At 45.9% G+C, this 21,300-nt stretch overlaps 1 protein-coding gene across 1 annotated transcript in view; it reads left to right on the forward strand.

The window, feature by feature from the left end:
• The window catches only part of dmpk (DM1 protein kinase), a 64,421-nt gene that overhangs the window by 16,707 nt on the left and 26,414 nt on the right, over nt 1-21,300 (forward strand). The window contains exons 2-5 of the mRNA XM_084320820.1: nt 15,550-15,641; nt 16,595-16,678; nt 17,134-17,229; nt 17,910-18,058. Of these exons, the coding sequence (XP_084176946.1) occupies nt 15,550-15,641; nt 16,595-16,678; nt 17,134-17,229; nt 17,910-18,058 (421 nt within the window). The remainder of the gene's footprint in view (nt 1-15,549; nt 15,642-16,594; nt 16,679-17,133; nt 17,230-17,909; nt 18,059-21,300) is intronic.

Consider the following 21,300-nt stretch of genomic DNA (forward strand, 5'->3'; position numbering starts at 1 on the left):
GTGGCGAGGGTGTCGTCCACCGGTTAGCTGCTGTCGGAGCCGAGGAACAGAGTGGCGCGCCACACCTTGGTGTGCACGTCGGAACCGAGAGACGCCTCGGGGTGCGTCTGCGAGGAGGAGTGTGCCAAGCACGAGGATCCTTGGAAGATGCGCGTTGCGCGCTGGAGACTGGAGAGCGTGCCAAGCCCTTGAAGATGCGCGTTGCGCGCTGGTGACTGGAGAGCGTGCCAAGCCCTTGCAGATGCGCGTTGCGCGCTGGTGACTGGAGAGCGTGCCAAGCACGAGGATCCTTGGAAGATGCGTGTTGCGCGCTGGAGACTGGAGAGCGTGCCAAGCCCTTGAAGATGCGCGTTGCGCGCTGGTGACTGGAGAGCGTGCCAAGCCCTTGCAGATGCGCGTTGCGCGCTGGTGACTGGAGAGCGTGCCAAGCACGAGGATCCTTGGAAGATGCACGTTGCGCGCTGGAGACTGGAGAGCGTGCCAAGCCCTTGAAGATGCGCGTTGCGCGCTGGTGACTGGAGAGCGTGCCAAGCCCTTGCAGATGCGCGTTGCGCGCTGGTGACTGGAGAGCGTGCCAAGCCCGAGGATCCTTGGAAGATGCGCGTTGCGCGCTGGAGACTGGAGAGCGTGCCAAGCCCTTGAAGATGCGCGTTGCACGCTGGTGACTGGAGAGCGTGCCAAGCCCTTGCAGATGCGCGTTGCGCGCTGGTGACTGGAGAGCGTGCCAAGCCCGAGGGTCCGGGAGATGCGCGTTGGTCTAGATGTGCGTCAGGACGAACAGCTGCGCTGGGGTCTGCAGTGGAGCGCTGGGGTGCCTCCCGTGGAAGTACAGGGAGCGCAGAACAGTCTCCTCCACAGGCTACGGCGACAGCAGACGAAGGCTGGAGCAAAACATCTCAAGGCTGGAGAAATCCATATACAGCATTGGTAGACCAGAGGATCTCCCGAAAGAGTCTAGATGTTAGAGAATATGACTCAGCATGAATACAACACGACCCCACGCCGAAACGAGGGGAAGAGCCCTGGTATTTAAAGCCCACAGGGGAACTAATTAGCCTGCCACCACAGGTGCGAGAGGTAATTGATAATAGTCCAGGTGTGGCCACTGAGAGTAAACGAGAGTAAAGAACGAGAGGGTGGGGGCTAGAGAGAGTGAGTGAGAAGGGAATTTCTAACAGTAGGCTTAAAGAAAACAGAGAAAGTTGGTGAGCAGCGGACAAAACCTCACAGTACCCCCCCCTCAACGGGAGCCACCCGGCGACCCAAAACAAATACAGACAGAGTGGCAGGGGGCAAAACAAGACAAAAACAAAAGGTACTGGCCAAGCCAGCAGGGGAAGCCACCACAAGAGTGGGGCTAGCAAAAGAGACAGGGTCGCCGAGGGGTAACTAGGGTAGCAGAGGGGCAACAGGAGGAGCTGAGGGGTAACCAGAGGAGCTGAGGGGTAACCAGAGGAGAAGAGGGGCAAGCAGGGTAGCTAAGGGGCAACCAGAGGAGCTGAGGGGCAACTAGAGGAGCTGAGGGGTAACCAAGAGGAGCACCGGGAAAAGGGCTAGCAGAGGGAAGGTTAGCTGCCAGGGCACTGATAGCTACAGGGCCTATGCTAGCTGTACTGCTACATCAACATAGAGGCTGCGCAAGCTGCCGGAGCCAGGCTAGCAGAGGGAAAGGGTAGCTGCCAGGGCACTGATAGCTACAGGGCCTATCCTAGCTGTACTGCTACATCAACATAGAGGCTGCGCTAGCTGCCGAGCCAGGCTAGCAGGGGGAAAGGGTAGCTGCCAAGGCACTGATAGCTACAGGGCCTATGCTAGCTGTACTGTTACACTAACATAGAGGCTGCGCTAGCTGCCGGAGCTAGGCTGGCAGACAGGGCTGGACCAGCATGAGAGAACAAGCTAGCTGGAAGGACAGTCCTAGCTGTGTGAGAGAAACTGAACATGCTAGCTGAAGGGGCAGTCCTAGCAGTGGGAATACTGACCTTGCTAGCTGAAGGGCAGTCCTAGCAGCGTGAGATAAACTGACCTTGCTAGCTGAAAAGGCAGTCCTAGCAGTGGGAGATAAGCTGACCTTGCTAGCTGAAAGGGCAGTCCTAGCAGTGGGGAGAGAAACTGACCTTGCTAGCTGAAAGGGCAGTCCTAGCAGTGGGGATGGTACACAAAAAAGTGGAGGCCATGCAGAGGGACCGGGTTAGCTGCTTGGGCCTGGCTAGCTACAGGGCCTATGTCAGCTGCAAGGCTGCATTAACATAGAGGCTGTGCTAACAGCCGGGGCCAAGCTAGCAGACTGGGACCATGCAGAGGGAAACTGGGTTAGCTGCCAGGGCATGGCTAGCTACAGGGCCCATGCCAGCAGCAAGGGCTGCATAAACATAGAGGCTGTGCTAGCAGCCGGGGCAAAGCTAGCAGACAGGGGCTCTGCTGAGGGACTGGGTTAGCCGCCAGGGCATGGCTAGCTACAGGGCCTATGCCAGCAGCAAGGGCTGCATCAACATAGAGGCTCGGGGCTAAGCTAGCAGACAGGGGCTCTGCTGAGGGACTGGGTTAGCTGCCAGGGCATGGCTAGCTACAGGGGGGTCAAACAGGGCTAAACGGGAAGCAAACAGGGGAGCTAACCGGGGAGACTAACAAGCTAAACAAGGGAGCTAAACAGGACTAACAAGGAAGCTAGAGGGAACAAGAAAAAAAAAAGGCAAACTCAACATACACCGTCTGTGCTGGCTGGGGTCGTCGATTTGGTGGGGTCGTACTGTTATGGTTTGTAACCGACCCCAATCGCACAACACAAGACAGGTATGATGGTTTGCCAAGAAACAGATATTTATTGAGAGACAGGGAAAAAAGGGCACTGTCCCTTTAAGGGAGAACACAAATACAGGAATATAACAAGAGGGGAAAAACTAGGTGCCTTTAAGAGGCGGGCAGGAAAAGGGAACACTAAGGGAAGGTTAATGAACGCTAGGGGAAACATTAAAGGAAACGCTAGGGGAAGGTTAACTAGAGACTAGGAGATGTCGGGACAAGGAGAGCTAGGGAACAGGAGAACTGGGGACTAGGAGAACTAGGGACAAGGAACTAGGTGGAACTAGAAGGGGAGAACTTGGGACCAGGAACTAGGTGGAACTAGAAAGGGGAGAACTAGGGACAGAGGGGACTGAGGCCCGCGGAGGCGGGCTGGGGACAGGGAGGAACTGGGGACTGGTGGGAAAACATCTGGGCCGCTCTGCAGAACAGAGGAGAGGGTTAATATTCAAAAGGGAACAAACAGAGCAGATGCAGAACAGTCCAAATAAACAAAGTAACAAAGTAATAATATCTTCGTGTGACAAACACACAGGGGGAGATGTAATGTCCAAAAATACTATCTAAGTGAGAACAAAAACAGAGTGGGAGATGAAATGTCCAAACTACTAACTAAGTGAGAACAAAAAAGGAGGCATTACGCTGGGTGAGTGACATCACAATCAAAACTCACCCAGGCGTATGCGTAATGGTACAGGAACAGCAGCGGGACGAGGGCAAGAGGCATTACGCTGGGTGAGTGACATCACAATCAAAACTCACCCAGGCGTATGCGTAATGGTACAGGAAACGCAGCGGGACGAGGGCAAGAGGCATTACGCTGGGTGAGTGACATCACAATCAAAACTCACCCAGGCGTATGCGTAATGGTACAGGAAAAGCAGCGGCGGCGAGGGTGTCGCCACCGGGTAGCTGGCTGTCCGAGCCGAGGAACAGAGTGCTGGAACAGCGGCGGTGGCGAGGGTGTCGTCAACCGGGTAGCCGCTGTCGGAGCCGAGGAACAGAGTGCTGGAACAGCGGCGGTGGCGAGGGTGTCGTCCACCGGGTAGCCGCTGTCGGAGCCGAGGAACAGGGTGCTGGAACAGCGGCGGTGGCGAGGGTGTCGTCCACCGGTTAGCCGCTGTCGGAGCCGAGGAACAGAGTGGCGCGCCACACCTTGGTGTGCACGCCGGAACCGAGAGACGCCTCGGGGTGCGTCTGCGAGGAGGAGTGTGCCAAGCACGAGGATCCTTGGAAGATGCGCGTTGCGCGCTGGAGACTGGAGAGCGTGCCAAGCCCTTGAAGATGCGCGTTGCGCGCTGGTGACTGGAGAGCGTGCCAAGCCCTTGCAGATGCGCGTTGCGCGCTGGTGACTGGAGAGCGTGCCAAGCACGAGGATCCTTGGAAGATGCGTATTGCGCGCTGGAGACTGGAGAGCGTGCCAAGCCCTTGAAGATGCGCGTTGCGCGCTGGTGACTGGAGAGCGTGCCAAGCCCTTGCAGATGCGCGTTGCGCGCTGGTGACTGGAGAGCGTGCCAAGCACGAGGATCCTTGGAAGATGCACGTTGCGCGCTGGAGACTGGAGAGCGTGCCAAGCCCTTGAAGATGCGCGTTGCGCGCTGGTGACTGGAGAGCGTGCCAAGCCCTTGCAGATGCGCGTTGCGCGCTGGTGACTGGAGAGCGTGCCAAGCCCGAGGATCCTTGGAAGATGCGCGTTGCGCGCTGGAGACTGGAGAGCGTGCCAAGCCCTTGAAGATGCGCGTTGCACGCTGGTGACTGGAGAGCGTGCCAAGCCCTTGCAGATGCGCGTTGCGCGCTGGTGACTGGAGAGCGTGCCAAGCCCGAGGGTCCGGGAGATGCGCGTTGGTCTAGATGTGCGTCAGGACGAACAGCTGCGCTGGGGTCTGCAGTGGAGCGCTGGGGTGCCTCCCGTGGAAGTACAGGGAGCGCAGAACAGTCTCCTCCACAGGCTACGGCGACAGCAGACGAAGGCTGGAGCAAAACATCTCAAGGCTGGAGAAATCCATATACAGCATTGGTAGACCAGAGGATCTCCCGAAAGAGTCTAGATGTTAGAGAATATGACTCAGCATGAATACAACACGACCCCACGCCGAAACGAGGGGAAGAGCCCTGGTATTTAAAGCCCACAGGGGAACTAATTAGCCTGCCACCACAGGTGCGAGAGGTAATTGATAATAGTCCAGGTGTGGCCACTGAGAGTAAACGAGAGTAAAGAACGAGAGGGTGGGGGCTAGAGAGAGTGAGTGAGAAGGGAATTTCTAACAGTAGGCTTAAAGAAAACAGAGAAAGTTGGTGAGCAGCGGACAAAACCTCACAGGTACTTTGTTCGTATTACACCTGCAAAGGAAGAGTTTAAAGGGTCATTTCACCTAATAATGTACTTGCATTCCCTGCACACTTAAAGGTTTAAATTAATATGTTTAAACACTTACCTATTGAAATGATAAACTGATAGTTTACTGAATGATAAACTGTTATAGAGTTTACTGATCTGCAATTGCAGAAGAAAGATAATGAGTTACTCATGAAAAAGGGATACAATGTCCAACTTTAAACCTAGCTTTTAGCTAGTGATAACCTCAGAGACGTCTGAACTGAACCAAATGTGTTGATCCAATCAACCTAGAATCTGATATCGAACTAACCCTCCTGAAAGAAGGAGTGGTTAATGAAAGAACCTAAAAGGGATACTTCACTTCAACTCACTGTCACTGTATGTATTGCAATTGTAATTGTCTAGCTAGCGCGCTTGTTGAGAATAAACTACGGTCACTGTTATAACCTTGTCTCTGGTCTACTACTCCTTTAACTGTGTATATTACTCCTCTCCTCATTCGAACCTAGAACTGGTCCGTGGCAAACAGCTGTTACTGTTAGTGACACGAGTGCTACACCAGCATACAACACACAGTAATTAGTGACATCATACAACAGGTGACAATCAATCAGAGATAATTGCAGAACAGGGTGAAGTACTCCAGGATGGCAGTAGGGCTTCCACTCCTGTGAGAGGATAGAAAGCCCAAACGTTACACAAGTGGGGCTCTTTGTTTGACGCCATTACAGATTCTACCTTTAAAAAATCTGAGTAGAATACATCTGAATTAGACATGTACAACAAAGCGCAGTGGGGCTCGGGATGGAAAGGAATACCAACCTGAGTATGACATAAGAGCAAAATTGCCACTGTGTGAATATGGACAATGCCTCTCTCTGTATGGAGGTGGGTGGGTATGTTCTGGTTACTCTACGAGGCGTTCCAAGTATGACAAGAAGTCGGTAGGGACAAGGCCAGAATCAACACTCACAGGAACAAAGCCATAACTCACTAAAATATCCCAATTTCTTTTTTTACTTTGCCATCTTTTGGGCAAAAATAAATATCATTAGTAATAGTAGTGCCAATGGTGTTGATAGTTTGTGAGGGCTGGCGTGATAGTTTGTGAGGGCTGGCGATAGTAACATAATCTAATTTGGGTCATCATGACTCAGAAGCCTATTTGGGGGTGTGTGTGTATCAAACTAGTTCAGTTAAATTATGCTTGGTGTATAAATACATGCCATGCTCAGCATGAAACCATGTCCATACTGTGTGAACCTTTACATACACAGTCTTACCCGTGAGGGTTTTAAATTCCTGTGATTTATCTACAGGCATATGCCATTTAATCCTGATAATAATATTATATTATTATTATATTAATATACTACTGTATGTCATCGCTGATAACAAGGATTGGATGGATTGCGGGGCGGCTGGGTGGCGCAGCGGACATTGCGCTCATCACCAACGCAAGAGACACCGGGTTCGACTCCGGCTGTCGGCGTTGCCTCCGGCTTGGGCCAGCCGCCATACTAACTCAATTGGCAGAGTTAGCGGGTGGAAGTTGATGGGTGGTAATCTGGACGTTGTGGACAGCGACTCCTACAGGTCGGTTGGGGACGCCTGCACAGCAGAGTCAGGAAATGGCGGGGGTAGTGTTAGCCTCCCACACGTTACACCTCGCCAATGAGAGTCCGCGCTGGCAGGTGAAAAGATGTGACAGGCTGCCTCCTCATGTATCGGAGGGGACACGTGATGCAAGGCTTCTATCATCCCTACAACCGGCCAGTGGGGGCCATATGTGAGCAATGTTCAAGACAGGGGAGGGGAGAATTGGCACAATGGAATTGGGATGGGAGAAAAAGAGAAAAAGTGGAAAAAAAAAAAAAAAAGGATTGGATGGATTGCATGGATTGAAATAATTTGAGAATCCCAGAAGTTCTTGCTGGAAACTGTATTGTTGCACAAGAGCTTCTGGGGGCAGGATATGAAGTTTGTGCACAGGAAGTCGAAATGTCTTAGGCTCCATTTCCTGTAATGTTGCAGTGAATCACAGATAGGAATTCCTTAGCTCGGTGTTAAAACACTACTCTGCCACAGGTGACTGATGCGTGACTGATGGTGACTGATGGGTGACTGATGGTGACTCATGGGTGACAACAAACGACACAGATGATAATAATGGCAGTATATGCCCACATGTTGAATACAATGCAACAAGTCCAAATCTGTAATGATTTTCAAATGTCATGAAATTGATTTATCTCAAACCCTGCCCTCTTTTCTTGATCCCCCAGAAAAGAGGGCGGGTTTGAGATAGGTCAATTGAAATGCCTCCTGGGCACAGCTTTTATATATGTAGCTTAACCTATAGACTCTTAATATGAATACAAGAGTCTGATTATGACATTATAGAGTTGAACTGGTCTTTCACAGCAAAGTGCCTATGAGCCACCCCTAGGGGCTGAGTGCCTAACACTTATTTAGGTGCCATGAATGTATACAAAAGCTTTTCTTTACTATAAAGATTACCTCTGACTATTTGTTTTGTTTTTGTATCCAGTAGGGCTGATCTCGACTAGTCGAATAGTTGACTAATCGATCAAAAGGAGCCGTAGTCAACTGCCAACCTCTTAGTCGAATGAAAAAAAATAATAATAATATCATTATATCATATCATCAAAGTCGACTATACAAATCCTTAGTCGGGGACAGGCGTAGTATCCAGCCTTAATTTGTTTGTGTGGAATAACCCATTGAGCAGTTTGCTGGTGTTACGTATTTTCTAATCTATTACTGAGACAAAGCCCAGACCAGCTCCTGCTCCTCTCTCTGTCCCATCGGCCCATTCAGAGGAAACATTTATTTATTATTTATTTATTATGGAGCTGCAGGCTGGTGAGGAGGTCAGCAGGTTGCTAGTTGTGATAGCCTTCGATAAACACAGACATATGGGTATTGGGTACAGGAGAGTGTCTAACTCTCAACACACACATACACACAACTTGTCACAGGTCTTTCTGGGAGGATACAGCTGCAGGATAGGGAACAGGATAGGCAAGTAGTAAATGCTGTCCTATCCTGCTCAGAGACACATACGCACTAATGCTGTCCTATCCTGCTCAGAACAAATCATGTTCAACCCAGATTTGCTCTAAAAAGGGACTAAACACGTTTCGCAACTATGCCACAACAATGTGGAACGCCCTACCCACAGCCGTAAAAAAACGTGAATCCCTACCCTCCTTCAAAACCGCTCTCAAAGAGCACCTACGGGAGGCTGCAATTAGAAACTGGCCCGGGAAAAATTTTCCAAACCACAGCCCACCCACCCACCAAACCCCCTCCAATGTACAGCTTCTTCCCCTTCGAATGTATATATTGTTTTATGATCTCTGTCTCTTAAACAGTACTGTATATTTGTATATCTTGTATGTCATAAATGTCTGGATGTAACAGTACTGTATGTATGTTGTGTATGTCATAAATATCATGATGAATTGAAAATGGGGGATCCTGATGTAAACAAGACGAAAGTCTTTCTCTGGTCTGCATTCCCTTAACACAATGCCTGCCATCAGCAGGGGGCGCTGATCCCCCTTCAGCGCCAGGTCTTTATTCAATGGATCTAGTTTTAGAATGCCAAACTTGCGAGTCCTAAAACTATATTTTATATTATAGCTATGGATCTAATAACGTCGTCGACTGTCAGTGAGTTGCTTTTGGTCAACATGCAAAAAACAGATTGTTTTTTCATCTGTACATTTCTGTTTTATACCATTTTGAATATGAGTATAGTTTGAGTGATTCTGAGTAATTCCAGGAAAAGACGAGAAAAGGGCATTTTAGTGTAATCCAGTTATCAAGTTGTAATTTTTCGGCTGATTATATAATCATCCTGAAATCAATAGCTTTGATCGAGGAAGAAAGAAATATCAAATCAACGCAAGATTTTATATATAGTGTTCTTACCTTGTCTCTAATGTAATGCAAAAAAAAATAATCCAATTATCTGATCGCCATTCCAGTTATCCACAGCGATCCTGTCCCAGACATTACCGAGCGTTACACATGAACGGGCGGGCGGGTTAGTGTTCCATGCCATTGTTGTAAAGGCCTGACTCGCCTGAGTATTTAAACCCCGCCCCCACGGCTCAGATCGGCTCAGAAAACACACCAGACCGTTTCCAATGGAGTGCAATAGCTCCGCAAGGCAATAGAGGGCGGTGTTGACCGTCTGCCAGCTCAGACACATTCACCAGGGTCTGCAGAGGCTGCAGCCATGAATTATAAATAGTTAACTCGTTTTTGGCCATATTCGATTGGCGGGCAATAACGTTTTTGGCAATTAATGTGTTAACAATTGTGTGTATTGAGCCGTACTGTATTGTACCCATTCTGCAATCTGTTAATAAAGTTTTCAATCAATCAGAGACACATACGCACTAATAATATAATACTAATACATTTTATTTGTATAGCACCTTTCATACAATAATTGCAGTTCAAAGTGCTTCACAGCACAGAATTGGCAGATCAACAGCAATGCATAAAGTGCAGACACAAAATAAGCATACAATAGATAGAAGCAAAATAGACAAAGTCAAGGTAAGGCATAGAACATTAAGTCACATAGTTTTTCAGTTTCAATTTCAGTTTCAGTTGAAACTTTATTTGAACAGGGTCAGCACACATTAATGAACATAAATGTAAATGTGTGAGACAGTGTTAGCCAAAGCTAATTTTCAACTGTTGTCCCTGGGCCTGGTGTTAAAAAGCAGCTAAAAAGAAAGCATAATATATATGGCATAAAGTTAATTAAGAACAGATTAAAAACACAGCATGCTAAATATGTACAGCAGACATGTACAGACAATGTACAAACAATAATACAACATATTAGGTACATACGATCATACATGTACATGTGGGCAAGCAAGCAGACAGGGTTGGGGTTCTGAAGGGCTGTTGTGGTCACGTGTAGTTATTTTTTATAAATTTTTTATCCACCTTTTCTCCTTATTTTCAATGTTTCTCCCTCGCCAATTCTCCCTTCAATTCTCCCCTCCCCTGTCTCGAACGTTGCTAGACTATGCCTCCCACTGGTCGGCTGCAGTGAGGCCCAAGCCTTGCATCACGTGTCCCCTCCGGTACACGAGGAGGCAGCTGTCGCATCTTTTCACCTGAACAGTAAGTGATCTCTCAGTGGCGAGGAGTAACGCGTGGGAGGCTCACGCTGCCCCCGATACTTCCTGATTCTGCTGTACAGGCGCACCAACCGACCTGTAGGAGTCGCTGTCCACAACATCCAATCCCCACCCACCGGTTAGTATGAACGACCGGCCAAGCCGGTAGCAACGCCGAGAGCTGGGCTCGATACCAGCATCTCCTGCGTTAGTGGCGAGCGCCCACTGCGCCACTCAGCCGCCCATGTGTAGTTATTTCTTAACCATGTTTTGAGATTGTGTGTTTCAATATTGCGGATGTAAATTGGTATGGAGGCTTATTCTGGAGGGCAAGTAGTTCACAAAAGAATTGGCAATATATCTGGGTCCTGTTCCATTTAGGGCTTTGTATATCAGGAGGATATATAAAAGTTACCGGAAGCCAGTGCAGAGTGGCCGGTACTGGACTATTGTGTTCTCTTGTTTTGGTTCTTGTTAATAGTCTAGCTGCAGAGTTTGGGATGCGCTGGAGCCTGTCTGTGCGTTACAGTAATCAACTTTTAGATTTATAAATGTTCCCACTTTAGTTATGTTTCTAAGGTGAAAAATCAAATTTATCTAATGCTGTCTCTATCCTGCTCAGAAACACATAGGCACTAGCTGCACCATCCGCAAAGGCTGGATGGTAATTGAAGGCGCTGGGGAAGTCGAAGAACATGATTCTAAGCTGCGCGGCCTCTCCAGGTGCGTGTAGGCTCTGTGGAGCATGTAGATGATGGCATCCTCCACACCAATGTTTGCCTGGTATGCAAACTGCAGGGGGTCTAGGGAGTCACGCACCAGGAGCTTGAGGTGTTGCAGGACCAGCCTCTCAAAGGTCATGGCGTGTGGGTGGCGTCAGAGCGACTGGCCTGTAATCGTTGAGGGCGCTAGGGCGTCTGGGGCAATGCAGGAGGTCTTCCAGAGCTGGGGCACCCTCTCCAGCCTCAGGGAGAGGTTGAAGAGGTGCTGAAATGGTGCTGCTAGCTGCCCGGTGCACGCCTTGAGCACCCTGGGGTTGGTGTTGTCTGGTCCTCAGGCCTCATTTACACTGCCTCCTCACCTGGCTGTTAGTGATGATCAAGGGTGGGGTAGCTGCGGTCTACAGAGGTAGTGGGCTGGGGTGGTGGGGGGTTTGGTGTTTGTGGGTGGTGGTGGGGGACAGACTGCTGGGGTGCATGGGGGATGGGTAGGGGCGCCGGTGTTGATGGATGGGGGAGGGGTTTGGAAAGGCTCATCTGGTCAAACCTATTGAAAAACAAGTTCAGCACATGTGCGCTCTGAGGGGTCCTCCACAGCCACGTCTTGCTGCTTGAACCCTGTAATCCTCCTGACACCCGACTGCTGTGTGGTGGGATGCATCACCAACAGGCAAATAGCCCAGAACTAAGTTCAGAACCAAAACTGAGCCTTTAAGAAGAGAAAAGTAGATATAGGCAATAAGATGTGAGGCATCAGTAGCAAGAATGGGAAAACTGTGGGACCCTGACATTCAATAGCCTACTGTGTGCCAACGTGTGCAGCAAGGCACATTTACATTTACATTTAGTCATTTAGCTGACGCTTTTATCCAAAGCGACTTACAAGTTCTGTACGACAAGCCATCAGGAAGGGCACAACTCTATCAGCTGAGCAACAATGTTCATCAAAGTGTTGAGTGCTACAGTGTAGGTTAGTTTATTAGGACAAGTGCATGACAGTACGGTTAGTTAGGGTTAGATTGGACGTGATTCGGCTGTCCTAACTGGGGTGGGTAGTTCATTCCACCATTGTGGGGCAAGGACTGAGAATAGGCGACTTCTCTTTGATGACCCTCCCGGAGCTTGGATAGGAGTAGGTCTGAGGCGGCCAGAAGATGCAGAGCGTAGGGGTCTTGAGGGTGTGTAGTTAGAGACCATTGACCGGAGGTAGGCGGGAGCGGTTCCCTTTGCCGCACGGTATGCTAGGTCGAGGGCCTTGAAGCGGATTCGTGCAGCAATGGGGAGCCAGTGCAGGTCCCTAAGAAGTGGGGTGACATGGGCCGACTTCGGTAGGTTTGAGATCAGGCGGGCCGCTGCGTTCTGAATGAGTTGAAGAGGCTTAGTGGCACAATAAGCATTCAAAGATAAACATACAGTAGCCCACAGTATTCTGTTTGCAAGCTAATACGCTTGCCAACAACACATGACTAACATTAGCATGTTAACAGCTAACTTGCCTCATTGCAATTTTTTTTCTGAACTATTTTTGCCATAATACCTTACTTTTCCTCCCTCCTGTGATGTGTCTTACCTGCATGGAGATATTGACAGTATAGTGTTTATCAATATACCTTGCTCTCTGGTTGACACACGGTCATTTGACATGCTGATATTTCATGTTTTTGATACAGGAACATTTTGTTATGTATTTCAGCCACTGGTTGCATGTTGCAGCGCTGCTTGTTTCCCCTCCAGTGGGCAAGTTTCTCAGAGTATGACTCATTGCGCTCTGTCTCTATGACTTACTTGCCTTAATCCTCTTGGCCCCCTTGGGAGCATAGAGCGGGGCGCCCACCATGGATCCACCTCACTCACTTCTGAGCAGTGGTCTCTGCTTCCTGCCAGGAGGTCCCGGTCTTATTTAGCTCAACAAACCTCCAGTTGATTATTGGTCTCCCTGGCTTCCTCTTTCCTTGTCCACAGATCTACATGTGTTATTTTGCTGGGCCACCATATATCCTCAGTCTGTATCAGAGGCAGTTGTTGATAAACATTTGTGGTTTTCCAGGTTTCACAGCCATAGAGTAGGACAGATTTGACATTTGAGTAAAACATTTAGATGTGTGTGTTTTTGGAGCCACTCAGTTTGGAGTGTTCTGAAGGATCTGTCACTACAGTCTGTACCAAGAGTCTATGAAATAAGTGAAGGAAAGGAATACACAGGACACTATTGCTACTTTTTGAGGGTGTCTCTGAAAGTTGCTCTCTCGCTCTTTCTCTCTCTCTCTCTCTCTCCATCTCTCTATCTCCATCGCTCTCTCCCTCACTCTCACTCTCTCTCTCTCTCTCTCTCTCCCTCTCTCACTCTCTCTCTCACTCCCTCTAAAAGCGGTTTACACTGTTACCTCTGTCACATTCCTCCCACTGTTAAAGGAGGTGGGGGAGAAAGGAATAAAGAACCTGCCTTAACTTGTTGTAAATGATGGCTGCTATTTTTAGATGTACCTAGAGCCGCTAATTCTAACCATCTCTCTCTTTGTTACAAATAGTATCCTCTGTGTTGATCTACAGGACATACAGCACATAGACACGTAAGCTTGTTAGTGGATTTTGCTCTAGTTTTTCATGGGAGGCTGGTGACCTTTTCCACCTGTCAAAAGACAATAGATGATCCACGTTTTGAGAGAGGAAGCAAAGCAATTGATTTTCTGACTCAGAATTCCATCCAAGGTATTTACGTAATTGACCTATCTCAAACCTTGCCTGTCTTTTCTTGCTGCTCCAATCACAACTCTTGCTTTCCTCAAGCAAAGGTTGTGATTGGAGGCTTGAGGAAAATAGGGTGGAGTTTGAGATAGGTCAATCTGACTGGAAGCATCACAAGCTTATGGGCCTCAGTGAAGGCCATAAACATACAGTATGGGGGCTATGATGGAGATGTGTGTATGTTGCTCCAGACTGTTTTGTTGGCAGTGTGTGTGACAGTCTTCATTATGACAAGTGACAACCTAATGGTTTCGCACACCATCTGTCATACAAATGAGATTAATTTTGATTCACTTGTATATTGCCCTGTCTATGAGTCAAGTAGAGGAGGTCCCCACTGAATTTCTGCAGTTCCTGAATTTCCCCAAGGGGATCAATAAAGGAATATGTTATAGTATCTTATCTTAGATGAAAATTACAGCTGGCTGTACTAAAATGTGGTGTTCCACAAGGGTCCATTCTAGCATTCTTGCATCCAGTTTATTGTCACCTATATTATTTGCTGATGACACAAATCTCTTCGTCACTGACAATAATTTTGATTCCCTTATTGATAAAGCAAATTAATTTTTCCTATTGGTTTCAGTTAAACAAGTTATCACTCAATGTAAAAAAAATCTAACTTCATTATTTGTAGAAATAAGAACAAAAACATTTCAGACGGAACCAAGATTTGTATCAATAACAATCAACTTGCACAAGTTTCATCAGTGAAATTCGTAGGTGTCAATATCGATGAGAAACTCTGCTTTAAGAATCATTGTGAAATTGTTTGCAAGAAGGTTTCAAAATCGTTGGGCATTATAAAAAGGGTTAAAAAACAATTAAAAAGGAGCACATTACTAACTTTGTATTACAGTTTAATTTATCCTTACATCTCTTACTGCAATATAATTTGGGCCAGCACTTACCCATCTTACTTACAAACAAGCCATAGAGCTCAGAAATCCGTTGTAAGAATTGCAACCAACTCTTCTTATTTAGCCCCAACCAAACCATTATTTAAACAACTGCAACTACTCACAATTTATGAGGTCAACGAGTATCAAACAGGGGTTCTTATGTACAAAGTAATTGGTCTTCCTTTATCTTTGCCAATTTTTTTCAAACTTATTTTGAGTTTAATTCTCATTATCATGCACATCTCACAAGAAGAAATAAAGACTTACGCATTCCTTTCTGTAGGACCTCTGTTGCCAAATTCCCATTTGTTTATAAGGTGCAGTGATGTGGAATGATATACAAAATCTAACAGAAACATGTTCCACTTTAAATATATTTAAAAGTAAGCTTAAAAAAGAACTACAGATCCAAGAGCCCTTGGTTTTTTTTTTTTACCTTTCCTGCACATTTTAACTGTTCTTCTTTTACTTCTTTTATTCCAGAATGTATGTTTGTAAGTCCAAATAACAATAAACAAATAAACAATAAACAAAGCTCAAAATAAATAAATAAATAAATAAATAAATAAATAAATAAATAAATAAATAAATAAATAAATAAATAAATAAATAAATAAATAAATAAATAAATAAATAAATAAATAAATAAATAAATAAATAAATAAATAAATAAATAAATAAATAAATAAATAAATAAATAAATAAATAAATAAATAAATAAATAAATAAATAAATAAATAAATAAATAAATAAATAAATAAATAAATAAATAAATAAAACTGACGGATTATGGGTTTGTGACCAACAATGTTCACCCTCCTATTTTTTTTAATTTCCAGTCACAGTCTTTTTCTTCTCTCCAATCACAGCGGAGCCCCTGGTGAGACAAGTGAAGAACACTCGCATCAAGAGGGATGACTTTCACGTCTTGAAGGTGATTGGCCGAGGGACCTTCAGTGAGGTGAGCAGATTCAGGCCAGATGCGTAAAAAAAAAGCTTTCTGAAATTGTGAAACACAACTTCTTACACTGTATCCTGGCTCTACAACCATCGCACGGTTTCATTGTATTGTATTGAATATTTTTTGGGGGAAATACAGTTTTTAAATGTTTGCTTTATAAAAGTCTAATCTAATACAGGGCCTTAGGGGACCTACGTACACAAATGGCCAACATCCGCATCGGCCACTTGTAAAATCGTCATTAAACCCAGCATACAGTGTTTTGAGTAGAGGTAACTATTTTCAAACCTTTATTTATTCTTGAAAAGGACAATTGAGGTCACCCTCATTTTCAATGTCGTCGAGACTTACAGACATTTCAATGCATCATTTTTTTTTACAATATAATAATAAATATTAATAGCTCTATCTAATATATAGCACCTTTCACACATGGGCCGCAGCCCAAAGCGCTCCACAGCAAATAGTATAAAATTAACATAGGCATAAAATCAGCATACAGTTGACAGAATAAAAATCATAAAATCCATGAAAGTATTTTTAAATCGATCCATAGGACATGCTACAAGATGTGCTCCTCCCCTAAAACAAAAATGGATGTCATCAAACATTTGTCCAATCATATTAAACTTGGTTTGGTCCTTGTCTTATCTAATCGACTTCAAAGTCTGTGTGCACTACACATGGTGTATAGTTTAGCAGGTAAACACATTTTCACACGTCAAGTTGTTTGCGTTATAAAGTCTGTGCAAAGTGAGTGTACGGGAAGGTGTACACATCATGTTTACATGTGTGTATTTTAGCCATGTGGCCACAGGTAGCAAGCTGGGGTTACTTTGTGGTATTTTATCTTGTCACCATGGTTCCATCTCTTTGTGGTATTTTATCTTTTCACCATGGTTCCATCTCTTTGTGGTATTTTATCTTGTCACCATGGTTCCATTTCATTGCAGGTCGCTGTGGCGAGGATGCGTAGTACAGGACACGTCTACGCCCTGAAGATAATGAACAAATTGAATATGCTAAAGCAAGGAGAGGTACACACACATGTGTATACGTTTTGTAGATAAAACTATGAAACGTTTGTAACCATTGCTAAATGTACTGAATTATGTTTCTTTTTTGTATTTTTTTGTGTGTGTAAATAATGTAAAAAAAAAAAGGGTAGGCAATTATAAGCCTCGGCTTCAGCCTACACCTTTTCGGTCATTGTATTAGTTTTTTTAATGTTCTACTACTATGCTTTGTAAAAGAAGTCTGTCTGTCTGTCTGTCTGTCTGTCTGTCTGTCTGTCTGTCTGTCTGTCTGTCTGTCTGTCTGTCTGTCTGTCTGTCTGTCTGTCTGTCTGTCTGTCTGTCTGTCTGTCTGTCTGTCTGTCTGTCTGTCTGTCTGTCTGTCTGTCTGTGTTGTGTGTGCAGGCAGCCTGCTACCAGGAGGAGCGAGAGGTCCTGCTGAAGGGTGATAGTTATGTCTGTGTGTGTTGTGTGTGCAGGCAGCCTGCTACCAGGAGGAGCGAGAGGTCCTGTTGAAGGGTGATAGACGCTGGATCACTGAGTTGCACTATGCTTTTCAGGATGACAACTATCTGGTATGAATCACCAACATCAACAACATACTGTCAGTTTTACACCGACAAGCTCCCCACAGACACAACTTTTTCTCACAAAGTGAAAACATGGATCCTGAGTAATCAGTCCTGCCTGCATTCATTTTGATTGATATTTGTGGGTATCTATTTCTCATTGTCATGATTTCTTCTTAGTGTGTGTGTGTGTGCATGCATGCGTGCGTGCATGCGTGTGTGTGTGTGTGTGTGTGTGTGTGTGTGTGTGCTTCTTGTGGGTATAGAGGGAGAATGGGAATGTGGCTATGATGTTGTTATGCGATTTTATTATCTCTTTATTGTATTTTGTATTGCTTAATTGTATCATGTATTTTGTCTGTATCTTGTATGTCTACCTGCCCAGGGACTGCAGATGGAAATTAGCTGATAGCTAAACCTGGGGCAGTGCATCTCCTCTCCTTACTCGAGATGAATGCATGCTGTACATGGTCCCTGATAAACTAAACAATAAACTAAACTAAAACACCTGTTGGATCACAGCATCAACCATGTCTACTTTGGCTGTTCTGTCACTGTAAGAATTATACCCTGAAACTATATGACATGTCTATGATATATGTTGTAGTTCTCTCCCAATTTAAAATCCCCTCTTCCATCCATGCATCTCCACCAACCCCCCCCCCCCTCCCCCCTCCCTCCCTCAGTACTTGGTGATGGACTACTATGTGGGCGGTGACCTGCTGACCCTGCTCAGTAAGTTTGGAGACCAGATCCCCGAGGACATGGCTCAGTTCTACCTGGCTGAGATGATCATGGCTATTGACTCCATCCATAGGCTGGGTTACGTGCACAGGTAGAACCACTGCACAGGGGCGTGGCCTCAAGGCTTCTTCTCTTACAGTACACAGGTAGAACCACTGCACAGGGGCGTGGCCTCAAGGCTTCCTCTCTTACAGTACACAGGTAGAACCACTGCACAGGGGCGTGGCCTCAAGGCTTCTTCTCTTACAGTGCACAGGTAGAACCACTGCACAGGGGCGTGGCCTCAAGGCTTCCTCTCTTACAGTACACAGGTAGAACCACTGCACAGGGGCGTGGCCTCAGGGCATCTTCTCTTACAGTGCACAGGTAGAACCACTGCACAGGGGCGTGGCCTCAAGGCTTCTTCTCTTACAGTACACAGGTAGAACCACTGCACAGGGGCGTGGCCTCAAGGCTTCCTCTCTTACAGTACACAGGTAGAACCACTGCACAGGGGCGTGGCCTCAGGGCATCTTCTCTTACAGTGCACAGGTAGAACCACTGCACAGGGGCGTGGCCTCAAGGCTTCTTCTCTTACAGTACACAGGTAGAACCACTGCACAGGGGCGTGGCCTCAAGGCTTCCTCTCTTACAGTGCACAGGTAGAACCACTGCACAGGGGCGTGGCCTCAAGGCTTCCTCTCTTACAGTACACAGGTAGAACCACTGCACAGGGGCGTGGCCTCAAGGCTTCCTCTCTTACAGTACAGGTACTACTCAGGAGCTTATTCCCACCGGAACAAGTCCTACTGAAAATATGTAGTTATAGGTGAATAGAGTTAGTCTTGTCACCACTTTATATGCCTTAAATTAGCATTGCTGCCATTGTGGGGTGTAGTACTGAATCCCTTTAGAAAATATTGAATTGAATTGAATTGATTTGATTTAAAATGTAACAAATAATAAAAAAGAAAAAAGAAAACACACAAAAAGAATAACGAATAAAATGACACATAATGCAAACTCCCAATAAACAAACAAAATAAATAGATAAATAATTAACTTCATGTTTATCATACTAGTGCTGTCAATAGATAAAAAAAATTAACTGATTAATCTCACAATTTTCTGTAATTAATCTAGATTCATCTAGATTAAAAGAAATTGCATTTTTCTATTTAAGACCGAAGCTTGTAACAGATATTTACTTGAGTAAAATCATGGAATTAATGTAAAATCAACACAAAGAAAGTATATTTAGATTCAAATACTATTACAAAAATTTGTTAAATGTCAGATGATTTTCAAAAAGGTGCATGAGTGGATGCAAAAAAAGAACAAGCAAATATATTGCTGAAAGTTCAGAACGTTGAAGATTTTTCACTCCATAGATTAATCTAGATTAATTTATGCTTAATTTATTTAATGCTTTAATTCATTTGAATTAATCTCCAAAGTTAAAGCATACATTTTGACAGCCCTAATATATACACATAAATAATTATCTTCAGGTTCATCATACAACTTAAATATTTACCCTACATTCTATCAAATATAACTTTAAATAACTACCTTACTGTTCATCAACTTTACACATCATCCAGCATGTCCCAACAATCACAGAGAAATAAACAACAACAACGACAACATAATCAACAATGAGCATCTCAGTCCTGAGGGAAACAATGCCCCTTCTTCATTCCTCATCCCTGTACCTAAAAATAAATGTGTGAACTGGTTTATATGTATAATTTGCTTGAGTTCTCTAGTATCTTAGATCCAAATCTGGAAAACAGTGTTATGGTTATGGAGGATAGGAACCCATGTCTCCCAGTTTCCTATGTGCCTTAACTCTGATGGGACAATTGTTTCAGACAAGGTGCTCATGGCAAAGGTCTTCAACCACCACTCCATTTCATCCTTCTTCTTATTTGATTCTACCAACCAACCTGAACACCCAAATTCTGTTAACCTGTCTGACGCTGTGTCTTTACACAGTTCCACCTTTTCTCCTGTGCATTCTCTCAGTTTTATGCTACATCACTGAGGATGAGGTGCTGGATGATTTACGTAAGCATAGGTCCCTTATCTTTTAACCCCCCCCCCCCCCCCCCCCCCCCGCCATGCATATTTACAGGGGAATGTAAAGCAGACATTGGACATGAACTGAAACATGCCTCTGACACAACAGATTATCTCTCTCTGACTTACTTAAATGTGTAACTGCCCCCAGGAAATTCTCTCTCTCTCTCTCTCTCTCTCTCTCTCTCTCTCTCTCTCTCTCTCTCTCTCTCTCTCTCTCTCTCTCTCTCTCTCTCTCTCTCTCTCTCTCTCTCTCTCTCTCTCTCTCTCTCTCTCTCTCTCTCTCTCTCTCAAACACACACACACACACATGCACACACACACACACACACACACACACACACACACACACACACACACACACACACACCGGCTAAACCAGTGATTCTCAAACTTTGGGGTGCAAGCAAATGGGGAGAGCCTGCGTATACACAAGAGTCATCCAGGTGGGAGAGGGCGGAGTGTAGCACTGAGGAGATAGTGTCCTCTAGGCTCCTGTAGGCAAATGAGTGTCAGTGAGGGTAAAAAGCCAGATTTGAGGGGAGCCAGGACCAGCCTCTTGAAGCACTTCATGATGATGGGGGTGAGTGCAACGTTCGGCACCGGCACAGTGGAGGTGGTTTTGAAGCATGCTGGGACAACTGCCCAGGCTAGTGACAGATTGAAGATGTCAGCTAAGACCTTGGTCAGCTGCTCAGAGCAGTTCCTGAGCACACGACCGGGGATGCCATCAGGACCAGCTGCCTTACGTGCATTAGTCCTGCTCAGTGTGGCACACGTGTCAGTGGGGGAGGGAGTGAGGGGTTGGTGGTCAGCAGGGAGAGCAGCCTTGGTGGGCGCCTCCTGGTTGTCCCTGTCAAAGCAGGTGTACAAATTATTGAGCTTATCAGGGGTCAGTGGTTGAGGGAGAGTTGTTGTAGTCCATAATGGCCTGGATGCCATGCCGCATGTGTCGAGGGTCAGAGTTATTTAAGTCTTCGAATCTTAGCTTGTGGCTGTGCTTGGCCCGCTTGATGATGACACTGTTGATGTCCAGGGTGGATTGTGTGTCAAACATACTCCAGTCCGTTGGTTGAAACCAGTGCTGCAGCTCAGAGTCTTCCCCCTCAGGCCATATTGGAATCTTGGGATTAACTTCTTCAAATGGGTGATTTTGAAAAAACATATGACTGCCAGATCAAATCAAATTTCTGAAAAACTGGAAATTATTTGTTACACTGTCCGATTTCCACCAGACTTGACAAATATGTTTGCCTTACAATAGCAAGGCGG

Source organism: Notolepis coatsorum, assembly GCF_963971535.1.
Source record: "Notolepis coatsorum genome assembly, chromosome: 8".
NCBI classification, from domain to species: domain Eukaryota; kingdom Metazoa; phylum Chordata; class Actinopteri; order Aulopiformes; family Paralepididae; genus Notolepis; species Notolepis coatsorum.